Raw genomic sequence first — 22,161 nt, forward strand, 5'->3', positions numbered from 1 at the left:
GTTACTCAGAGTCCAAAAGTTGAAGGAAAGCCATGACACTGAAGGCTGAGGCCAGCTGGTTAAAAAGGTATGAGGGACAACACAAACTGGAAGCTGTGCGGTGTGCATTACTCACACAGCAAAAATAATCAAGTACCACATACACAGTGTTCTGGTTTTAGTGGCTAAGTTGTAGCATCAATTTATCTTGCAAGGAAACCTGTGACGCCATCCTCTAAATACGACCGTTACATCCACATGGACACACAAGCCGAGCGTCAAACACTTCACATTAACACACATGAGCGACACATGCCACTGTATAAACATGGAGTCCACACACACACACCAAAAAAAAAACCCCAACTCAAATGCACATAGACACGCTGTAAAATGTGGTTATGGTACATGGTGAAAGGATCAGACTGCAATAACCACGCGTTTAATGAATTTAACACATACATGCTACATATGAACACAAAGGAGCTATTAACAGCCAAGTTTCCTCTTTCCCACCACAACCAAGCACCAGTGAATAGGACGAGATGGATTACCCATCATCCTTCAGTTGGCATGAAGAGCGTGTGCTCCGAGCAAACCAATCACGCTAGCTCTCACACTGACATTCTGAACGTGCAAAGAAGATAATTTGTGTGAAATATGCCTGCCCCAGATGAAAAGACTTTATCCGCTTTTTAAAGTGTTCAACTCTTAATTTCTATATGTCGCGGAGCTATTAAAAACTGAGCGAAGAGCGACAGAACATGATCCAGTTGCTATTTTTCCTTCCTGCTAAGCCACAGCGAGTTAAGTAGGAAAAGTAAAGACGCATGACAACAATCAGTGTGTTTTTAAAAAGGTCACGCAAGAGGTCATGAAGGTTTGAATTAGAGGCTATGGTATACGACTGGGCAAGAGTTCAGTATCACTGCATATCACCTTGTGGTGGAATTATGTTGTTGTAATATGATCATACAGTATTAATGTTTAATAAAATATCTCTTCCTGTTATTCAAATGATTTGTTTTTATGAAAATTGTTCAGAAGGTTTTTGTTTTACACGTGTGAAGAGCTTTGTCTGATGTAATACATGTAATCTGTAACTGTACAACATAGTGAAAGGATGAGACTGGTGTTACTCTATATTTTCATTATTGTCAACAAATCCCATGAAAAGACCAAAAGCAGCAATGTGTTAGTGCATTTCTCCATACTCTCTGATAGTAAAGTGTGTGGCCCTCAGCCCCAAACTCATTGGTGAACATGAACATAGACTTCCGTTGATTAAGAAAAAAAGGAAAATTAATAGACATTTGGTACTTTATGAAGTATTTAGGCAGACATACAACAGACAACATACAACATGTTGTATTTTGCTCATGATAATGAAGGAACATGCCACCGAGAGCAACAGTGTGGTTTGGACAATAATGGAGCTCCACATAGTTGCTGGAGGAATTCATTCATCAACGGTTCTAGTCTTTAATGGGATTTGTTGACAGTGATAAAAAATAAAGCATAGCATCGAATGTATCCTTTAAATGCATGTAATATTATTTCGATTATTTTAGATGCAAGTTTGCACACAGTGTCCATATTGTAATACATTTCAATGTCTGAAAAGCTGTGATACTGATCATCATGTTGCCATGTGGTTTGCACTGTGTATACTGTACCCGGACTGATGAAGATTTTGGCACTGAATTGTTTCCTTGCCATATGAACAATTGCCACCGTGCTCACACAATCCAAGTGCTGTGCGGGAGTTGATCATCTCTGAGTGGAGGTCGGCTCCTCCACTGTTGTGTTTGCAGAGAGAGTGTGTGTGTGTGTGTGTGTGTGGTGGAGGTGTGGTGGGGGGGTTGGGCCTCTGCTCTGGCAGCGCCCTGGGCAAACTGCAGGATGTTCACCTTGCGGCGGGGCACAAGGCTCATTATCACAGCAGGACCTGGTCACATCAAAGGACTGAGGAAAGGGCAAACATTCTGCCGAAGTGCCACTGTCAGCAGGCCTGCGAGCGCACACGCACACACATACACAAAAGGCAGACCGCACACACGTTTGGTACCCACTAGGCATCTATACCCCCACAAAGAACATGGCTGCTCTCTGTCGCACCATCGCCATCATCATTTATCAGCACTGGTAGCACAAAAGAGATACAGACACAGCTATCTGTTATATGCGGACAATGTCAGTGTGTCTAACTATTAAAATCAGAGTCAGAATCCTTCAGCTGCATCATTGCTTCATCTAACTGATCAGCTGTGCGTTTGCCATCAATGGAAACATTAATCTCCGGGGCCCTATGTTTGAAAGCAGCCGATAAAACTGACCACAAGCAGAAAATGTTTGGGACACGTTTATTTTTCTTCCTGAATCAATCGGCATCCCTCTCCAGCAGCTATTTATAGCAACCCCGCTGCTGCATTAACACACTGCATGATTTATCATTAGAAGCCAGCGCTGGTCTGCTGAGTAGCTACATTCATGCCAGGCAGCAGGGTGGTGCCAACATCCACATTCAACAACAACAACAACAACAACAGCAACAACAACACACGAAGGCCCTGAGAGATGAGCACAAATAAAATCGCTGCACAAGCTAACTTTGTGTGGCTAGCGCACTAAGACCTTAGCGCCCCATATAAAAACCAGAGACAGAGAGAAAGAGGGTGAGAAAATGCAGTGCAGAATGGGGGGGAAAAGTGCTGATGAGTTGCCTTATGCCGGAGCTTCATAGATCCGTCGAACAAGAGCGGATTTGCCTGCTACACCTAGATAGTGCCCCCCCCCCCCCCCCCTCAGCTTTCGCCCAGGTATTCTGGGTATGAATGGCTGTCAGTTTGGATTTGGGAGCTCAGCGTTGAGGGGGGGAAAATAGAGTCTGGTGGGGGTCTTTGTCTGTCTCTACCTGTGGAGACGAGAGCTAGAGACAGTACTCTTCTCACTAAGCCCAAGCTAGCTCCATTGCAACACTTCCACACTACATCTGCGGAGAGGAAGGGGTAAACATTAGCGCTGCAAGCTAGCCGGGGAGAGCTGAACGAAGGCAGACAGCAGCAGCAGGCTGTAGAGGCGCTGCTGTGTGTGCAGGGAAGGTTTTCAATGGCACACACCAGGAAAATGTGGATGGGGAGGTGATTTGAATGAGAGCCGCTTCTGCCTGAGCTGTAGAGAGTATTGACCTAGTTTTCTGTCTGTATTTCACTCAGACAGATGCGCTCCCACCCACATAACGTGTAAGAATAGAAAGAATAAAAATATTGATGGGTAAGTGAGCCTGTACCATTGATGACTTAACGGAACAAAAAATAGAAAATGTATGAATTAGATTAAATTTCCTCCGATTGGGTAAACTATGTGGGTTATGTAATGTTATGAAAACTGCAGGTCATGAAAAGCCCTTTTGCCTCAGGTGCTATATCATCTGTGTCCTGGCTTTGATCTGAACTTTTGACCCTGCAGTCACATGATCAGTGCTCTTTTCACCTCAGTGCACCATTCCTCTTGAAGATATACGCATTCTGTCATTTTCTTTACTTCCAGAATTATCTTTCTACATTAGAAAAAAACTGTTTTTCTTTGTTATAAATTGGTTCAGGTTATAATCGGACGAGGTTCATGTTAAGAGGCATTCATGGTTGTGGATCACTCTGCAAACCTTTCAGCTCATTCACATTATGGACCGCGCAACAATACCAGCAGCCCACTGTTTGGGTGTGATTCCACGTTTTAAGGGATTAACTGGTAAAGACTACCAACAACTGCCTTTCAGCCTGGAATTAGTCATTAATCAAACCACACATTTTAGGGTTTCTTTCTAGCTAGGCGCACACGCCCCTGCTAAGATCTGAATGAAAAGCACAAAGCTTTTCAAATCTGATCCCCTCCGAACAAATGGCTTTTCTCCATCTCCACAGAAAAAGGGAGCACTTCAAGAACCTCTCCAAGGATCTGAACGGTCACATGAAAACTCCGCCCCGTCAATTAGCTTTGTGGCAGGGTTTTATGGGCTTTAACACAAACAAAACAATGACCATGTACAACATGGCAACGGACGACGTCTGCTTATCCCTTGATACCTCTAAAGAAATGGTAATAGTGAATTTCTGGAGCACAAAAGGAACTCCTTAGGTTCAGAGCATATGGTTACAGCGACATTATAGGGCACACTCGTGCACCTGATGCCACAAATCTGAATGATAGGCCACATAATGAACACACAGTGGCTGTAATTCAATTCTTAGCTGGATTTATTCATGGTGAACTGCGCCTACGTTTGAATACAATCTCATCTGTCAATTGCAAATAGGGGTGCTAGGTTGAATGGGCTGTAACATGTGCAGTACGTTTTCTGAGTTATTTGAACAAAGTGTCAGTTTAAAGAGCTGTAACAATTAATCTATTAGTCCATTAACAGACAAGTAACTGGCAACTTCTTTAATAACAGATTTTAGTCATTTATCAAGCAGAAATTCCAAATATTTAAATGACATGATGCAATGGTTTCTTTTATTTTACATATATATGATAGCAATCAATAGAAATCTTTTGTTCCTTTGCAGCAGGTCAGATAAAACAAGTAATATGAATATGTCACTCATGGATCTGGGAAATGATTATGGGCATTTTTTTTTAACATTTTCTGACTGAGTGGAAAATCAGCACATTGACTGATAATGAAGAAAGCCTACAATTTAGCATTTCTAGCCTGAAATTTCTACATGCCTGCAAAAAGTAGGCATATCCTTCACACCATCACCTGTAGCTTAACCAAACTAAGATATAGTAATGATGGATATTTTGGTTTATGTAAAGTCTTGGACCATTTAGATAAATGCTAGAGGTTTCTAAAGTCAGCATGTGGATGACTGAATTAATGTTTCTTTCCTCTACTATTAAGCTGATGTTCTCTTCAAGTTGTGTACAATCCAGAAAGTTGAGAAAGGTGGACCCACATCAAACTGGTCCTGGGCAGATTTGTGAGCCGAGGTCAGATAACAACTGTTTGGTCAAAAAAGTAAAAGTCAAACAATTTTTTCGCTCCATCGTTGCATCAGTGTTGAAAGAGTGTCAGTGTTTGCAATGAGAGAACAGAAAAGATGTAGATATGAGGGCGAGGGGTTATTGTGGGCACTTACATTTCCCCATCCGTCATATCAAAAGATAGGGGTACAGAGGGGGTGGACTGATTTGATGTTTTGATGCATTGTTTGATGACGGGCAGCTCAAAGTCGAGGATGCCTCTGTGATGTCTCTCCATTGGAGGACATGAAAAGCGTCACCTGGCCCCTGAGCTGAGGGTTACGGCTGCTAGTGGATTTAAGGGTTCCTGCTGAGCTGGACGGTGGCTCCATTGATGCCACATAATCCATTCAGCGTGACCTTTATTTTTTTTTTAGAGTCAGCTCCACTCCCCTGTCAGCCTGCCTTGTTAAAACTATCGCAGACACCAAGGTGCTGATAAGCTATGTTCTATTACAACAGGACGGTATATCTAATTTATTTAATGTGTACATCCCACGAGGAAAATAAGTGCATCCCATTACCAACCGAGCCGTCCGATGATCAAAAGAAACAAGGAGCACAAGGCAAGCTCATCAGATGAACAAACACATTCTTGCTAGATATCTTTGTGGGTTTCATCATCCTGCATCAAGTGACTGCTGAGGGAAAAAAACAAAGCCTTGTTCTCATCCCTGTGACATCAGCACTTACAGACAGAGTGCAGGCTGCAAAATCAAAGCCACGGTGATCATATATTTTTCCAATTAACTGGTACAATAATGTGAATCTGCAATTTTTCATCTGCACTCCACCCAACCTCCAATTAATTGTTTTTTTTTTGTTGTTTTTTTATCCCACACAAAAATACCATAGCCTTAAAAAAAAAAAGGCATACAAATAAAAAATCTCATAACATACGCTAGGCGGTATTAGTCATGAGCATCAAACTCCTACCACGTTCTAGATTTGCCTAAACTAGGAGCAAACATAATTGGGATAAATCTCCTCAGTAAGCCACATAAAAAAAGCAGAAGGGTGTAAATTGTTACACTGCTGTGTGTTAAGACACTGAAACAGTTGCACAGATCAGACGAACTGCAGCAGCAGGGAAAGAGCAGCATTCAGCTCTGCTGTTTTCCTCTGTGACTTGGGGCCACTGAGTTTTTCTCCAGCCATAGTAAATTGGGCGCCTGGGGCAGGAGCCTTGGCCAAGCTTGCATTTCGGAGCCGACTGTGGAGGGCATGAGGGATAGAGATATGGCACTGGAGGGGGGACAGGGCGGTGGATAGTGGGGGGAGGACTGGAAGCGCAGTGGAGGTGACATTACGCACATGTTTTAGCACAAAAGAGACCTGGCTCGTTAGCACACTAACTAGCGAGCTCCATGGCAATCAGCACTCTTCATTCTTTCTGTTCTCTCTATCCACTTCGTCATAAATATGGCTACATCTGCAAGTGTAATCACTCCATTGTACTCCGATTTTTTGCTCTGCTGGACAGCAGCATGGCAGCCGGCTTTTCAGCACCCCCCCCCCATCCCCATCCCCTCCTTTCCCTCAAGTGCCCTCGCCTGCTCCTGGCTACTCCTTTGCTGGTGAGGCCGGTGTGTCTCACAGATTACAGAGCTCCGGTCGCTCAGGTAACAAGAGTCACTAATCTGGCTGGGGTTGAATTACGCATAATTGCCTCGGCACCGTGATTGATTTCAGCCCTGGAAAGGAAAAGACGACGGCTCCCCCCCAAAACACCCCCCACCTCCCTCCCTGCCTCTCTCCAGCGCTCACGAGCGGCAGCCAAGACTCTCCATCTAGTAGGAGGCAGGAGGCTTTGAAGAGATCAAAGCCAAGGCCGGGAGCAGTTGCGCGCCCTGGGAATACGGGAGAGAGGCTTTCTGCTCCTCAGCCCTATTTTCTAGCGTCATGTCGGATTGCAGCTGTATTGCATTTCGCCAGTTTTCTTAATGCTCTTGGTTTTGACTTTGACATCAGTGATCCCCTTCGGTTTCTTCAAAAACAAGGGGGGAGGAGAAAAAAAAAAAAAGAAGTGAACAAGGAAGAAAGAGAGAGAGAGGGGGGGGGGGGAGAAGGAAGGAAAGAAAAGAGCGGGGGTAAAGAGATCTACAGACTGATTTTTATTTTCACAACTCCATAATTGGCCAGTTCAAAGGAGAGGAGGGGAGAATGTAGCATTTGTTTTCAATTCTGCAGCCGATATGAAAGGAGCGACAAACTTTTATGGGTTTCCCAAAAATTAAAGACAGGCAGCTTTTTTCACAGTCAAAGAACAGGGTGTTTTTTATGGCCAAGACCACACAAAACGAACTGATAGCAAAGCCCTCCTCTTTGTCCTCCCACAGAAAATTCAACAGTGCAGCGTAGCTCTTCTGTGCACCCATGTATGTGTGTGTGTGTGTGTGTGTGTGTGTGTGTGTGTGTGTGCGTGAACATGAGAGTCTGCGTCTAATATCCGTCCAATGTATGTGTTGGAAATGGTTGGACGAAACTGAAAGCAGTTTGATGTTTAGCGCAAAAACACAAAAGGCGGCATGAAGAAAGAGTGCAAGCTATATCCATCTATTCATTTAACAGCTTGGCTAATAAAGCCTGGTGGCGAGAAGGCACCCTTTGTACTGTAACTATGCAAGCCCTATACCAACCTCCTACACTGGGGACCATTAATATTTCAGCGCTGTCAGATACACATTGCATGTGAGCCTCCTTAGCACTCACACCCACAGCAGAAAGAAATAATGAGCTTCTGAAAAATATGAAACAGCAAAGAGGAGGAGGGGGGGCGAGAGCGCACCAGAGACTGACCAACTTCATACAACACAGCAGCTATTGATCATAGCTCTATTTCTTGGTTGGACAAAGTGAGGGCTGTTTGAGCTTCTCTGAAGTCTGGACACAGCCGGCAGGATTTGCACCCATGTTTCACTCCTGTGGTCCTATTGTTCCCCTTGCTGCAGTTTACTGGCTGGAACACTGCTCGCCTCTATATAGACCTACAAGCTGTCAGGATGAAGTCAATAAAGCTATTCATGTTTTTACTCATTTTACGGCTGCATCAGGGAACAGCGAGGTGCTGTGATCGAGCTTTTAGGGACTACTGTCCAATCGAGGCTAAAGACTGAACCGGGTCAATGAGGTGAGACTTGTGATGTAGGGGCATATTTAACAGATTTTTTGATAACAAACAATGACCATGATGATGAAATTAGGTTTGAAGTTTCATTTTAAAATGTATTAATTTTGCAGCATATTCAGGCCCAACTAAACTCCAACTAAAACATCTTTGCCAAGAGGCCACCACAGTCTCTTCTAACTGCACAGTCATCACAACGCACAACTAATTGACAAAAAAAAAAAAAAACAACACTCTGCTCATGCACACACCGCCCTCCAGTCTCCATTTCTGATCCACCCTTACAGGAAGTCCACACCCAGGCCATTCAAACAGATCTGGGCATACGGGACAACCTTGGTGAGGCCTTCTCACTGACCCCAGGAGATCAGTAGCAGGCTGCTGGTGAAGAGTGAAGCCCTCCGAGCAGGTGTTGTGGGCTAGAGCAGCGGTCTGTCCGTGGAAGCCTGACTCACTTGCTCCAGGCAGCACTGCTTGATTGGTTAAGCTTTATCCAATTCAGTGGGAGGATGGGGAGCGAAGAAAGTGTCATCATCCATGAGTGTTGTGCTTTGAGCAGTAACATGCCCAAAATAAACATCAACAGGGGTTAAGTGTGTGCTTGCATGTCATGCTCACAACCATGACACTTCCAATTGCTTTCCTCAGACATACAGAAACACACATTTTCGCAGCGTTTTGAACACTTAATGTGAATCAGTTTAACTTCATCTACAGCTGTTCTTTCATCTGCATCACTCACTTGTAAAATCATAAACAGGAAAAAAAAAATCAGAGGTTTCTGATTATATCTAGTGCTTGCTTTGTTTTTTTTTTTTTTGTTTTTTTTTTTAATTTCTAATGTAATGACACTGGCCAAAAATGGCCACTTCAGTTTGAATGTGTTAGAAAGAGATAAGCATAACACTCAAATAAAATCCAAATTAGAAATCATTTCATCATCCAAACACAGAAACACACAAAAAAAAAAAATCTTGTTTGTGCTCAAATCAAATTGTAAATCAATCAGCAGGCACTTACACTACCAAGAAAAATAAACCATCCCGAAACTTGAACTGCGATCGTCTTATTTTTGGTTCTCATCTTACACAACAACGCGTATCTCTCGGTCCTGGTGGAGAATCACTCTGCTCAGCTCCATTAAACAAGATGAAACGCACTGATAAGGTGATTGCAACCACATGGCGTCATTAGCGCCATGCATATGGAGCAAATGTGTCAACCGGCATCACCATACAGTGGGGGACGAGAAGAAACCTTGGCGTTAATGGCGCTGTTTATAAAACAACGAGACTCGGCGGTACTACAAAGAGCCAGAGACGCCGAGTGTTTCTTCTGTGTGAGGTCTCTGGTGCTGTCCTTCATGTGTACACACATATTCCACCGTTTGACAGAGCTGCAGAGCAGATGACAACGTTAGTGTGGCTCTTTGATGCACACACAGCCTGACTGAAGAAAACCACTAATTTGGTATCATATATATATATATATATATATATATCACTTCTACTTTTTGACAGTTACTATATATTATATGAAGGTATTTTTAGACTAAATTATACATAGAGACTGCAGTGTACTAAAGAAAACTTAAGACACAAATGAAATGAGCTGACAGTGGGATGATCATATAGAGTTCAGCTGCTTAAAGGCAAAACGCTACATTCAAGTCTAATAAACTTCACACAGCATGTCCACCCTGTAGTGAGACTTTCAGAAAAAAAAAAAAAAAAAAACTACACGAGATGCCATAAGCTGCCATCTAGAACATTATGTGTGTACATGGAAGGCTGCTGGTAAATGTAGTGTTCTCTTTAACAGGGATCTTCCACGGTAGTGCTGGGGGCATGAGCTCAGGACAAACATGGCACTGAGGGACACCAGAGCGGTCCTACCAAATCCCGTTAGGTAAGCCTGGGTTAGTGATTCCACGCTGCGAGACACTGGCTAGCAGATCCGTCACGTTCCCACTACATCAAAGGAAAATGCAGCACTACACCCCTCCTCCACACACACACGCACTCCCTCTTCCTCGCCATGAGGATCTGCAATTGAGGGTCCAAAGGGAAAAAGAGAGCACTGCAAAGGAGAGGGAGCTCTCTAAACTCCCCCCACCACAGTAGCAAAAATCAGCTTTAAAAAAAAAACAAAACAAAACATCTATATCAGCGATTCTATCCATTTCTTTCTTCAAGCCCATGACTGTAAGACTGCTCTTACACGGCTGAAGATCACCAACACATCTTCACAGTCAGGTGAAAAACCTTGAACTATATCTCCACACTATCAACATTTCAGAACCAGGAACACGCAGTTGTGTTTTTATCTTGTCAACGATGCATTTATGAGTTTATTCAGAGGGTTTCGGTCAGATGTCTTGAGCTCAGGGGTTGTAGGATTTGTTTAAACGCATGGAGGAGCATGTAAAACAGGAGTTTTGTGGTTTTAACTAAAAGGGGAGGAGGGGGTGGTGTTTATGTGACAACAGTGACAAGCTCCAAGAATGGATTTCAGGTCATTTAAAAATATGTCCTGCCCATCACATGAATGTTGATCTTAATTTAGAAACTGTCATTTTCAAATCCTGACTTGAGTTTAGGAGGCTGGAGGATCACTTATTGAAAGATAAGACAAAGCCCATCAAAGCAGTGAACTTTTATTCTTCTACACATCAAACCTGGAGTGATGACATCCTAAATGCTTTGAAGATCATACTTCACAACCACTATGGGACATATTATGATCGTTCTTACCAGGATCGTAAAAACCATGTTTATAACAGCAGGAAGTCAGAATCATTGCATGTCGACAAGTCTCTTCACAATATCTAGTACATCTTAAAATCCAAGGGTATGGCAGTGATCGAGAGAAACACTGACCCTGATCAAGAGGTTCAGTGACCAGGTTGTTGTCTGTTTTCTGCAGTAACCTCATTTCTTCTATGCTATTTAAACTGTTTTCTTAATCTGGCTAAGAAACTAAAAGAAACTCAACACAGCTTGATATCTTCTAAAAGGAGTCGGCTGTTTGTACCATATATATGCTTAACCTGGGTTTGTACCTGGCTTTGAATATGTGCATATGTGCTGGAAGGACCGGAGAGATCATTTCACAAAGCTGTGCAGATCCTAAAGCTGAACTGAAATGAGAAGTAAGATTAAAATTGAAATAAAGAAGTTTTGTTGATTTCTGCAGCTAAACAGAAGGTCATTTGTAAAATTTACACATTTGTGAAATAAACAGTGAAATTAAAAAAATCTGTGCTTTCTGAAGTACAGCCCTGCCCTGTCACTCTGTCATCAGCCCAAATGCCCTGACCAAAATAAATCTCTACAAGCTGAGGGGTCATACTTATTACTAATATACCTAGAATATACCGGCCGATTCCCTGCTTCAACAAAATGGTTCCTGTGCGTATAAGATGTAGCCATGGTGATGGGTAATGTTAGTCTAGAATAGGCTAAATGATCATCTCTTTAAATTACACAACTGCATTGAGATGCAGTTCCAGCAAACACGGTGCCCTTTGGATCCATCGAGGAAGCGGTCACATCACAAAATGATGAAATGGTCTTCACTGAACTTTTAGCCTGCAGACTCTTCATCATAACCCAGCCATAGGTTTTCATAAACATCAGCGTATTTATAACACACCAGTGACTCTTTGAAGTGGTCAGCGTTGTTTGAAACCCACATTAACCATACAGTAAACGAAACTGAACACCATTAGGCATCATGACACCAAAATCTCAGCTCTTGTGGCGGAGGCGACCTATCAAGCTAGAAGCACTAAAATCTGCTGACAATCAGCAACTCCCCAACAGCTCCATCATGACTGGACGGCATGTGCAGGAATGTCATGGTCAATGGAAATCAATCTAAACTACTGGGATTGGGGGCGGCGGTGGGGCTAGGGATGGAAGAGAATGAAAGAGAGAATGTGCCTTTGATCTCAGTGAAAACCGATCCCAGGCCTGCAGATACTGTGGCTGCGATGGCCAGCAGCAGAGGCAGCAATCTGACATCAGTGAGAAAGCCAGAGGACTCATGTTCCGTGATCCTTCCACCAAGCCTTGGCTCTTTTTATTGGATAAGTGAGAGAAACGTATATAAAATGACTACCGTTTTATTGAAGACAGGGTGAGGGGGGGGGGGATTGGGTGAAAAAAAATAAAATAAGAAAGCAGCCATGGTAAATGAAATGAAAGCGGGGCTTTAAAAGTTTTTGGCAGCGAGTACGCTGCCTAACTGCCTGGCCTAATTCATCTGCAGTGAGGGGTAATTTCCTCTCATACAGTCAGCTGCTCTCCATACAGACCTTTTTTTTTTTTACAGACCAGGTTTTCAGTGTGTACGATGGGAATAAATGATAAAATTGACCAGAAAACTAGCCATAAAAAGAATTTGGAAAGCATCATACCCTCATAAACTATTGAACTGAGGAGGGTGAAACATGAGGTAATCAGGATCACATTTTCTCCACAATGTCACATACTTTCACCCTCTGCAACTTTGGCAGAGGGGAAGCAATGCAATTTTAACATCATTCCATGATAGAGTTGCGTATGAATGAAGATCCTTTACACACAGCATGTGGCATCTGCCCCCAACAATCACATCTGCCTCCAAAAGCCAATTCTTATAGCAACAGAGAACTCATGTTTCAAAACTTTACCCTGATGAAACTAACTCATATGCACTGCAAAAGCACAAACAACCCAGGGCTTTTGCTTCCTCTGCACCATGTGTGAACGCTTCCTGTATGGAGGCACCAAACCATTGCCAGACTGAGGCTGGTTGTCTTCCCAAGTGTGATACAGCGACGTGGACAAAACAGGATTAGAGTGGACAGCTGCTGGTGTGCCCTGTGCTTTATGTCTGTCTTGAGAGGAGAAATTTGCAAACGGGACAGACACAGGAAGCCGCCAGTAAGAGACCTGCAGCTGGCCTGAAATTAATACTGTTACGGGGGACGTTTTCTCCAACAACACACGCCACCCCTGGTCAGTGCTAGAAACTCCTCTGCAAGACGGCCTCAGAGACGTGATGCTGCCTTTAGGCCTCCCGCAACCATGCTGGGCTAAATTAGGGGGCTTACTTGGGTCATGTAGACATGCATCACCTAAGATTTTAACAAGATGAGAAATACTTTATATCCCATGCTAATCTGCTGGAAGATATGGCAAGCATTTGGTTCACATATGGTTGTCAAGGGAACGGGTGTCAACAATGCTGCTACAAGAGGGCAAGTACAGTAGAGAGAGACTACACAACAACAACAACAACACAAACATTAAATGCCACAGATATGTGGAGTTTTTTTTAATATCCAAATTGTAAAGTTTAAGTTTGCTACAAAAAGTAATAAAAAAAAACATAATCTTACATGAAATACTGCCCTTTATACATCAATTCTATAATCTACTTTAATCCCCAATTTATAATTTTAGGTCTATGTTATTAGTTTATGAAATTTTGATGATTTATGATTTATATGGTTTTCTCATTGAATCTTAATATTAGAAATTAAATGTGTTTTTTATGGTTGTGAAATCAAAGCAACTACTTAGTCAATTAATTGTTTGGTCTCTTAAATCTTAAAAAATTAACAAGTGCATATCACAGCCCAGTGCGACATCGCTGATTGTTTTTCATTCTCTAACCAGCAATCCAAACCACAATCTATTCAATTTACAATGATTAGAAATGGAAAAAAGTAAGCAAATGTTCACAGAACATGAGCTCAGAAGAGCAACTGTTTGCTATTTTTACTAAATTGGTAACAAAACCAACTATCAAAATTAGGGCTGGATATAGGTCCTAAGTTTGCAATACCTTATCACATCTTATAAGCACCGGATTGAGTATTGCAATTATTTTAAAGTACTATGATTCAATTTCATTTTTTGTCATTTCTGGTTACTTTATCAGTATGGACTGACACCATCAATGACATTTAATATCACAGGTAATGTTTCATGATAGATTCCACAGTCATGTCTGCATAGTCTGTGGGCAGGTAAATCAACAGGTTTCCTCCTCAGTCTGCACACTCTACGTTACAATACCGGAATGTGTGGCATCACCATGCAAGAGTTTAAAAGCGACTTCTGTCGTCTATCTTCAGTGGTCCTTTCAACTGTAATATTTGGAATTGTGCCAAAAGTTGGATTTAACCTGAGCAGGTGCAACATGGAAGTTAAATCTCCGCTGTCTATCACCATACTCCGTGTCTCCATGTTTGTTTCTGCTTTCCATCCCTCAAGCACATGTTAATAAACCAAGGGTACCTGTTGTTTCAGACCAGCACTTACAGCATCGCCTCACAACCTTTTACCACAATTAAATAGAAACCCTTCACCTTTAACCCCCCCCCCCCCCCCCACCCCCCCACCCAAAGAGAATAACTAATGTCATATTTACAAATTAAAACTGATAATAGACTGATTCATGGCTGTACCAACAGCATTTCGTGCCCTGACACCATATGAGTTAAACTGACACAGTGACACGTAAAGAGAAGAGTAGGTACTGACCGTTCTGGGCATTGGTGGCGAGAGGGAGCCATTGGTCATGTAGGAGTCATTGTTCATGTTACTCATCATGATGTAACCTGGGTAGCCTGAGTATGGATGGCCTTTACTGTACATGTCTTGAAGCTTTCCTAATAAAAAAAAAAAAAAAAAAAAAAAAAAAGTGGAAAAATATCATGTTTATCATGTGTTTCCATAAAGAACATGCACAAGCAACATTTAAATAGCAAGCATCAAACGTGTGTTTAACAGTGTGGCTTTAAACACAAACAAATCTTAAAGATGCCAAATTCAAAGCTGCACACAAAGTTCTGCCTGTGCCTGTTTTGATGCTGTAATGGTATCGCTGTCGATCGCTTTAACCTGTGCCCTATTTTGCCTCAGCCTTTTGTTTGTGCCCTTTCTTCCCGTCTTGGAGAGGAGGGTTGCATTATACAGAGGAACAATGGAGCCCCTCTGTGCCAATTAGCACCAATTAGAAGAACATACAGACTGTGTCAAAACAGGAGACGCCCCAACTGTTCCTCTATGCCTTTGACCTGAGAGGGGGAGCTTTATACAAGAGGCCTCAATACAACGCCACTCGCCACTCAACTGCACGCTGCGTAATAAGACCAGGGGGGTGGGGTGGGGTGGGGAGTGTTTTTTTGGTATACAGCCTGATGGCAACATGGATCTTGTTGTGAAGAAAGCCGGTGTTTTGATTGAGGGGGATCGTATTGTGGAGTGAAAAGGGAACAAAGACAAGACACACTCCTCCTCAAAGCCCTATAATGATGACCTGCAGCAGTGGGGTCAGACTACAATAGCCAGAGAGCAATGAGCCCCGAGCAGCAGCAACATGTTGCACGTGACAGTGCAATGGCAGAGCTGATGTATGTGGGGAAATAGTTTACTGGGGGTAAATACAATGCAAGATGTGATTTTGAACTATCCTCAAATGTAACTTTGTGCCACATTTGCAATAATGATCATTCTTAAATTAAAACATGAGGGGGAAAAAAGGAGGGCATAATCTCCTTTTACTTCAAGTATTCTTTGTTTTCCCATTTCTGCAGGCACCCTCATCTGTGAGGTAGGTAACAGGTAGCTGTGTCCATGAAGGTATAGCATGACTAGACCTGACCAGACTTGGAGCAGAGATTATCTGTCTGAGAGCAGCAGAAACAGGGGCTCTGATAAGAACAGGACCAACGGTGCAACAGTGTGACTGATCACTTCTGTGTGGGGAGAACGAGGTGGTGGTTTCTCACACTTACCTCAACTTCTCAAGCTGCAGCACATTATTCTGAAAATCCTGTTGTTGTTTTTTTTTTTTTTGTCGCAGCTAAATGGCACAGGGACTATAACATAAAGCAAAAGTCGATTCAACAAGCTCTTGCTGAAGGCTGTGTCACTTACCATCTTCTGGATGGTCTCTGTGTTTTTCATGATATGAATCTTGCGGTATTTGGGACTGTCTAGCTGCCTGTAAAAAAAAAAGAAAAGAAAAGAAAAGAAAAGAAATGAAATGATGGTGAATCAATTAAGAGGGCCTTCAAAGGCAGTGACACAGGCAGACATGGTGATACGGTCAGACACCCACAAACAGTACTGGGACAAATGCTGTCCCTTTGCTTGCAACCACAGCAGAACTAGCTTTCACAAACACACACACACAAACACACACACACACACACACCACTATCTATAGAGGGGTGATGGAGCAGCCTGCATCAAAGCTTCAAAAGAACCACTTAATTAAGCTTCATGTCCTTAAGGAGCTTACAAATTAACTTGTTTTCAATACCATAGGTCCACTCTCATTTTCATCTCTCAGTTTAAGCCTCCTTCTAAATTCAAATAAATAGAGTGTATTTGTGTTAGAAATTAAAAGCCTGTGTAAAAACTGAAATAAAATCATCCAATAAAAAGAGAAAATGGTGCAGACATATTTTGCTAAAAAAAAAAAAAAAAAAAAAGAAGAGGGAGAAAAAAAAAAAATTCCCTGCACTTCGCACATCCATTTCCTTTCTCTTTCTGAATCAGAATTGGGAAGAGGACCTCTTTTTTGGAGTTCAGACCCCTCAGGATGGCTTCAAGCTGAGCGAGGGAACTTCGCTGGATTCCTAATTAACATTCAGCCTCTGTCTTGTGCGTCTCTAGTACATTTGGTGGTGAATGTGTACAGTCTTGTTCAGGATGTTCCCCAAAATTTCATTAACACTGTGGTTAATGACAAAAACAGCCAACTAACTTTGTAGTGTAGAAGCTGCAGCCTGCATCCTGAGGTCAGTGCACGGGACAGACGGGAATCAGAAAAAAAAAAAATTAAGTCGAAATTTTTAACCATGATGTTTCATACCTATTGTGTGTCTTTGTGTGTGCTAATAAAATGCGAGTGCTGAGTGTAAAGCAGGAGAGTCACAATTTTAGAAACATTAAAAATTCATCATTGATAATTCCTCCATTGAGATTGTACATGCATTTACATACACAATGAATTCAACACATTTATACATTTAAGAATTTCATCTGATAGGCCCATCTTGCCTCTTAATATTCTTTATTGATATCTGATCAGTGAGGTGGGGCCAAAACAAAGGTAAGTGTACATTTGTTTAATATATTTCTCAGCCCCAAAACCTGCAAAAATAATTTATGGGCACCAGTAAACGGATACGATAATAATAAGATTTAGAATTGGCAGGAAACAAAAATGCAAAGATCACATCCTGATAACAAAATAATTAAATTGTGTCCCTTTGTTTAGGTTGCATTTTATAAGCTTTTGATCTCTGAAGTAAATTAATAATCTTGTTTGTCAGTAGCTTTTGCTAAACAGATTCATGTGCTGGTGTTTACAGCTGCTGAGGGTTATAGTGTACCAAAGCAAACACAGCTACTAGCCTGCTTCTCACAGGCAGCACACCAGGCCCCAATTCTTGCATCCGAAAATATATTATTTTGATCCAAATTTCACCATGAATTCATGAAATATAACTGAAACAGAGGGTCCGTGTATTTAGGCCTCTAGCATCCACAGTCAGGAGATAATGGAGAACTTAGGATGTGGTGTTTAGAGGAGCATCTGTATGGTTTCTTTAGGTAAACCAGGGTCTGCAGACTGGTAATGGCATTGCTGACACTTTTAATTTACAATTAAAATAAACACACACACAGTGAGACAAAGGAGGCTGCAATTGCACCTGAACTCAGCCTGTACATGATCTAAACAGAGAGAAAAATGAATAATATACAAAATAAAACTAAGGAAACTTCAGGACAGAAAAAAACATTAATGGGCCTGTATTGTTAATTCTTCTTTCGGTGCAGATCAGTCATCTTTTTGACTGGCAAACCCACTGACATCAAAGTGCAAAAAGCTAAACGAAAACCAGGTCTCTCCATGATTAAAAGGGATAAAACAACTTTGTTTACAGGCGGCCGCAGGCTGTTCCCTCTCCTCACCGATGGAGTTCAGAGGGTGATACCCACCTTCCCCTCTTCCTCATCATTCACCACATCAGTGAAAAACACGCATTACTCACATCGTGACTGTTGCTGTTGGGGCTGCTCTCCGACTCGTTGACCAGAGATGACTTGATGTCCGCCAGGTCTCCCTCTTCCTCCGAGTGACTGAGCTCGGCGAAGATCTGCTCCTTCTGCGGGTCTCCTTCGTCTTTGAACGGGATCATTTCGTCTGTAGCACACAGCTCCGGGTCTCCGCCGCCGCCGCCGCCGCCTGATAACTGTGGCATTTTTTTTTTTTTTTTGTTTGTTTTGTTTTTTTAATTCTCTACTATGTTTGCTTCACAAAGAAACCTGAAGATAACACACACACACACACACACGCCACAACTGTCCGAAACTACAGAGGGGAAAACTCCCACCAAAATCCCCGGTAACCGCCTGGGAAACCGTCCTCTCCGTCTCACCGGAGCGCCGACCGAGAGTCACTGGAAGAGGAAGCGGCGTGCGGACACGCTGCCGGTGTGTTCTCACTGAAGCAACAGGAGGGAGTGCGTCTGCTGTCGGCGTCCCCCTCACACCACGACCGCTTCAACTAAAACGAGTGAAACTCAGACCCGGAAAACTTGAGATGTGAAGGGTCGGAGTGAGAGTCCAGTGCACGCCTCAATGTCATGAGGAAAAAAATAATTAAAAAAAAAAAAAAAAAAAAAAAAAAAGGGAGACAAACCACGAGTTAAAATCTCATCACTAGTTTTTCAGTCAACACGCGCTCAACTGACGACGGATATGGTCCAGTAAAAAAAAAAAAAAAAAAAATGACTCAACGCTAAAAAAGTGCATTTAGCCTAGAAAAGTGGGAGAAAATATTTCCTCGGTGGTCCAGTGAAGAAGCTGGGTTGTCCTTGAATGTGTGTGGAGGAGGGGGGGGGGGGAGAAAAAGAAACAGTCGGCTATAACAAAACTAAAACAGCGTCTAGAGGTGAAAAGGTAACTGATGGATGTGATACTGGAAGAAAACACAGTTTCAACACTCAGAGGAGGCCACGAGCAGCGCAGAGAGCCGTTCTCACGCGTAAAAATACATCCTCGTCGCTGGTCGGATGAGGAGGGATAAAAGCAAAAGTCATAAAACAATCACCCCCCAAAAAAAAAAGAAGATAGAGCGGAAAAAGACGCCGCGGACCGACTTCCCACTGCTCCCGCACTGCTTCCACAGTGTAATGTAACCAGTGTGTGTATGTGTGTGTTAGTAATGTAGCTGTGCTCCCTCCTCCTCTCTCTCTCTCTCTCTCTCTCTCTCTCTCTCTCTCTCTCTCTCTTCAGTCACTGGGAGGAAGGAGAGATGAAAGGGAAGCCGAGGCTCTGATTGACACCGCACCGATTGACACTCCTCCTGAGAGAGAGAGAGATTTACACACAGCGCACAACAAATGGGCAGACAGGAGGGGAGGAAGAAGAAGAAGAAGAAGAAGAAGAGGGAGAAGGAGAAGGAGGCGGCAGGCGAGGCAGACACACGCACTGTGCGTGGCGGGTGAAAACAATCACGATAAATAAAAATGATAATAAGAAATAGAAAAGAACAAGACAAGCCGGAGCTTGTCTGGCCGAGACAGGAGAGGTGGAATTTAATCAAAACGCAAGAAATGGCAATAACGTTATTTTCAGGAGAAATACTCAGATAGTGAGGCCACAGGGAGAAAAAAGAAGAAAAACACTCTACGTCTTCCTATAACAGAGCCATATAGATTTATCTTTTATTTATTTGCTCATTTATTTAGCAGCTTTGGGGAGAAAGGGGTGTGTCAGTTTTTTCTCTCTTTAAACTGCTTTGTATGGGCTCATCTGTGTACGACTGTGCTTTTGTATTGCAATACAACACAGTATGGGCGAATATTAAATTATATTACTGCTCTTCAACAAGATGATATATTTAAGTCTCCAGCCGCCACCATAGCGAGATAACCAAATGTGATACAGGCTAATGGTCTAGAAATAATAGACAAAAGGGGGGGTCCCTAAACTTTTGCGTGTCAGCGACCCCGGAAAATATAAAATTCCTCTGAGACCCAACGGATCAATTATTCTCTATATGGAAATATGGAAAGGATGAAAGCTGTGTTAATTTATTAAGACACAGGCTACACACACAGGCCTAAAAACAAGTGTTTTCCACAGTTATCACTGGGGGGGTGGGGGGTGTGGGGGGGATGCACACGCATAGATACACTGAATAAATAAATTAGGTAATTAATTAAGAAATAGCCTCATGTGCAAAAACAGCCCCCCCCCCCCCCAACATAAGGAAAGACTGTTTAAGAGGAAAGAACTTGAGGCATTGAGTCTGTAATATTTCATGAGAAAATACAGGAAAAAGAAAAGGAAAATAAACAAACAAAAAAACAAAAACAAAAAAAACATAGTGGAAGTGGCATGCTTTCTGCGTCTGCCTGAGCAGTGAGAGATTGCGTGAGAATCAAAGTTGGGATGGGGAGGCAGATCTTTATAAAGCGCGGAGGTGGGGTTAGCGGGGCGGAGCCGCGGCTCCCTTTGATCTTGCGGCGGCTGGCTCTTTCATCCCCGACTCCCCCCCCCCCCCCCCTCCTTCTCTCTCCCTCCCCCGCCCCGCAGCACCACCACCACCACCACCTCCCTCCCTCTCCCTCCCTCTCTCCCTCTCTCTCTCTCTCTCTCTCTCTCTCTCCCTTTGTATGACTAAATTTGGTCCGAGTGTGGAGCCGGGCCAACATTTCCACGTGTGCGTTCATCCCAGCTGAGAGAGAGAGAGAGAGAGAGGGAGAGGGAGAGGGAGAAGGAGAGGGGGTTCTCTTCCGGGTAAGGAGACAGCGAGAAAAAAAAAAAAAAAAGAAAAAAAAAAAGATCAAAAGCTTTGGGGTTTTGGAAGCGGAGCGTGGACTCAAAAGAGCCGAGACTGGCTGCATTCCAGAGTGTGGCGGGAAGCGCGCGCACCCGCACGCGCCCTCTCCCTCTCTCTCTCTCTCTCTCTCTCTCTCGCGTGCGTGCGTGCCCGTGCTCGTGCTCGTGCGCGCGCGCGCACACAGGCACACCAACACGCGCGTTAAAAGTTACAAGCGCGGGTAGAGAGTTAATTAAAAAAAGATTTCACACCGGCGGACCCGAACAACCAAACCTTTCATTTATATATATATATATATATATAAAAAACCTTTTAACATTAGCTATATTTCATGTTTTCAGCCAAAAAAAAAAAAAAAAATGTGACACAAGGCATAAACTCTGGCTGTTCTCCTTCCCACTCTGTAGAAAGTGTCGGTTCTGCTTCATTACAGCGCTTCTTTAATTTAATTAGCCGCCACTTTTTTTTTTTTTTCTGGCACAATTTGAAATGATGCTACCTACATCCGCCGCCACCCTAAAACCAGGCTAATAGCAACAACCTCCTTTTCTGTACATATGTTTTTCTTCTGTGGCTTTTCCAGCATTCACCTTGGATATGGTTTTAAATCGTAAAATTGGGAGAAAGGGGAAACGGGGGTCTGGGTGGGGGGTGGCATTAAGGCCTGTTAAGATGGGCCACTAAAAAGAGACAGTGCAGGCCTTCAGGGCCTGAGGTAAGAGCTGAAGAGATCCAAGCTGTGAAAAAACAGATTAAATAAACCACAGGATTAAATGATTAATGTTCACTTTTGGTTTATTGGCATTGTCATATATTATTAAAAAAAACAACAACATATCAGACTTTATTAGGGATACCAGTCTTAATCCTAATATTCTGTTTGAACACCCCAGGCTCTCTTTAACAACTCAAAACATTGCTTTATCACCTTGAAACTTCATGACGCTTCATAATTTTATGAGAATTGATTATTAACACAATTTTGAACTGAGCCCAGCTGTAAAACATAAATACTATGTATTTTTGTATGCTTGACATCTGCAATTGCTGCTGACACGACTTCCCAAATAGCTTACATCTAGCTAAATTTCTGTTATTAGAGTTTCATAACAATTTTGTTATTAAAGGTTTAACAGGGGGTTAGACCTCTGTGGGGTATAAATGAC

At 42.7% G+C, this 22,161-nt stretch overlaps 1 protein-coding gene across 7 annotated transcripts in view; it reads right to left on the reverse strand.

The window, feature by feature from the left end:
* Positions 1–18,836, reverse strand: part of lef1 (lymphoid enhancer-binding factor 1) — a 42,277-nt gene extending 23,441 nt beyond the window's left edge. For 6 of the 7 annotated variants that reach the window (XM_071504189.1, XM_071504188.1, XM_071504187.1 and 3 more), the window contains exons 1-3: positions 18,198–18,555; positions 16,069–16,135; positions 14,671–14,798 (exon numbers count right to left, since the gene is read on the reverse strand). In XM_071504189.1, coding sequence (XP_071360290.1) covers positions 14,671–14,798; positions 16,069–16,135; positions 18,198–18,407 — 405 coding nt within the window. In that variant the 5' untranslated portion in view covers positions 18,408–18,555. Of the gene's footprint in view, positions 1–14,670; positions 14,799–16,068; positions 16,136–18,197 lie in introns of all 7 variants that reach the window. The other variant, XM_071504191.1, reaches the window with a different exon arrangement.
* Between the last annotated feature and the right edge of the window lie 3,325 nt (positions 18,837–22,161).

This window comes from Trachinotus anak, unplaced genomic scaffold (genome assembly GCF_046630095.1).
Source record: "Trachinotus anak isolate AG129_WGS33_773 ecotype Australia unplaced genomic scaffold, CSIRO_AGI_Tana_v1 ptg000019l, whole genome shotgun sequence".
Lineage (NCBI taxonomy): Eukaryota > Metazoa > Chordata > Actinopteri > Carangiformes > Carangidae > Trachinotus > Trachinotus anak.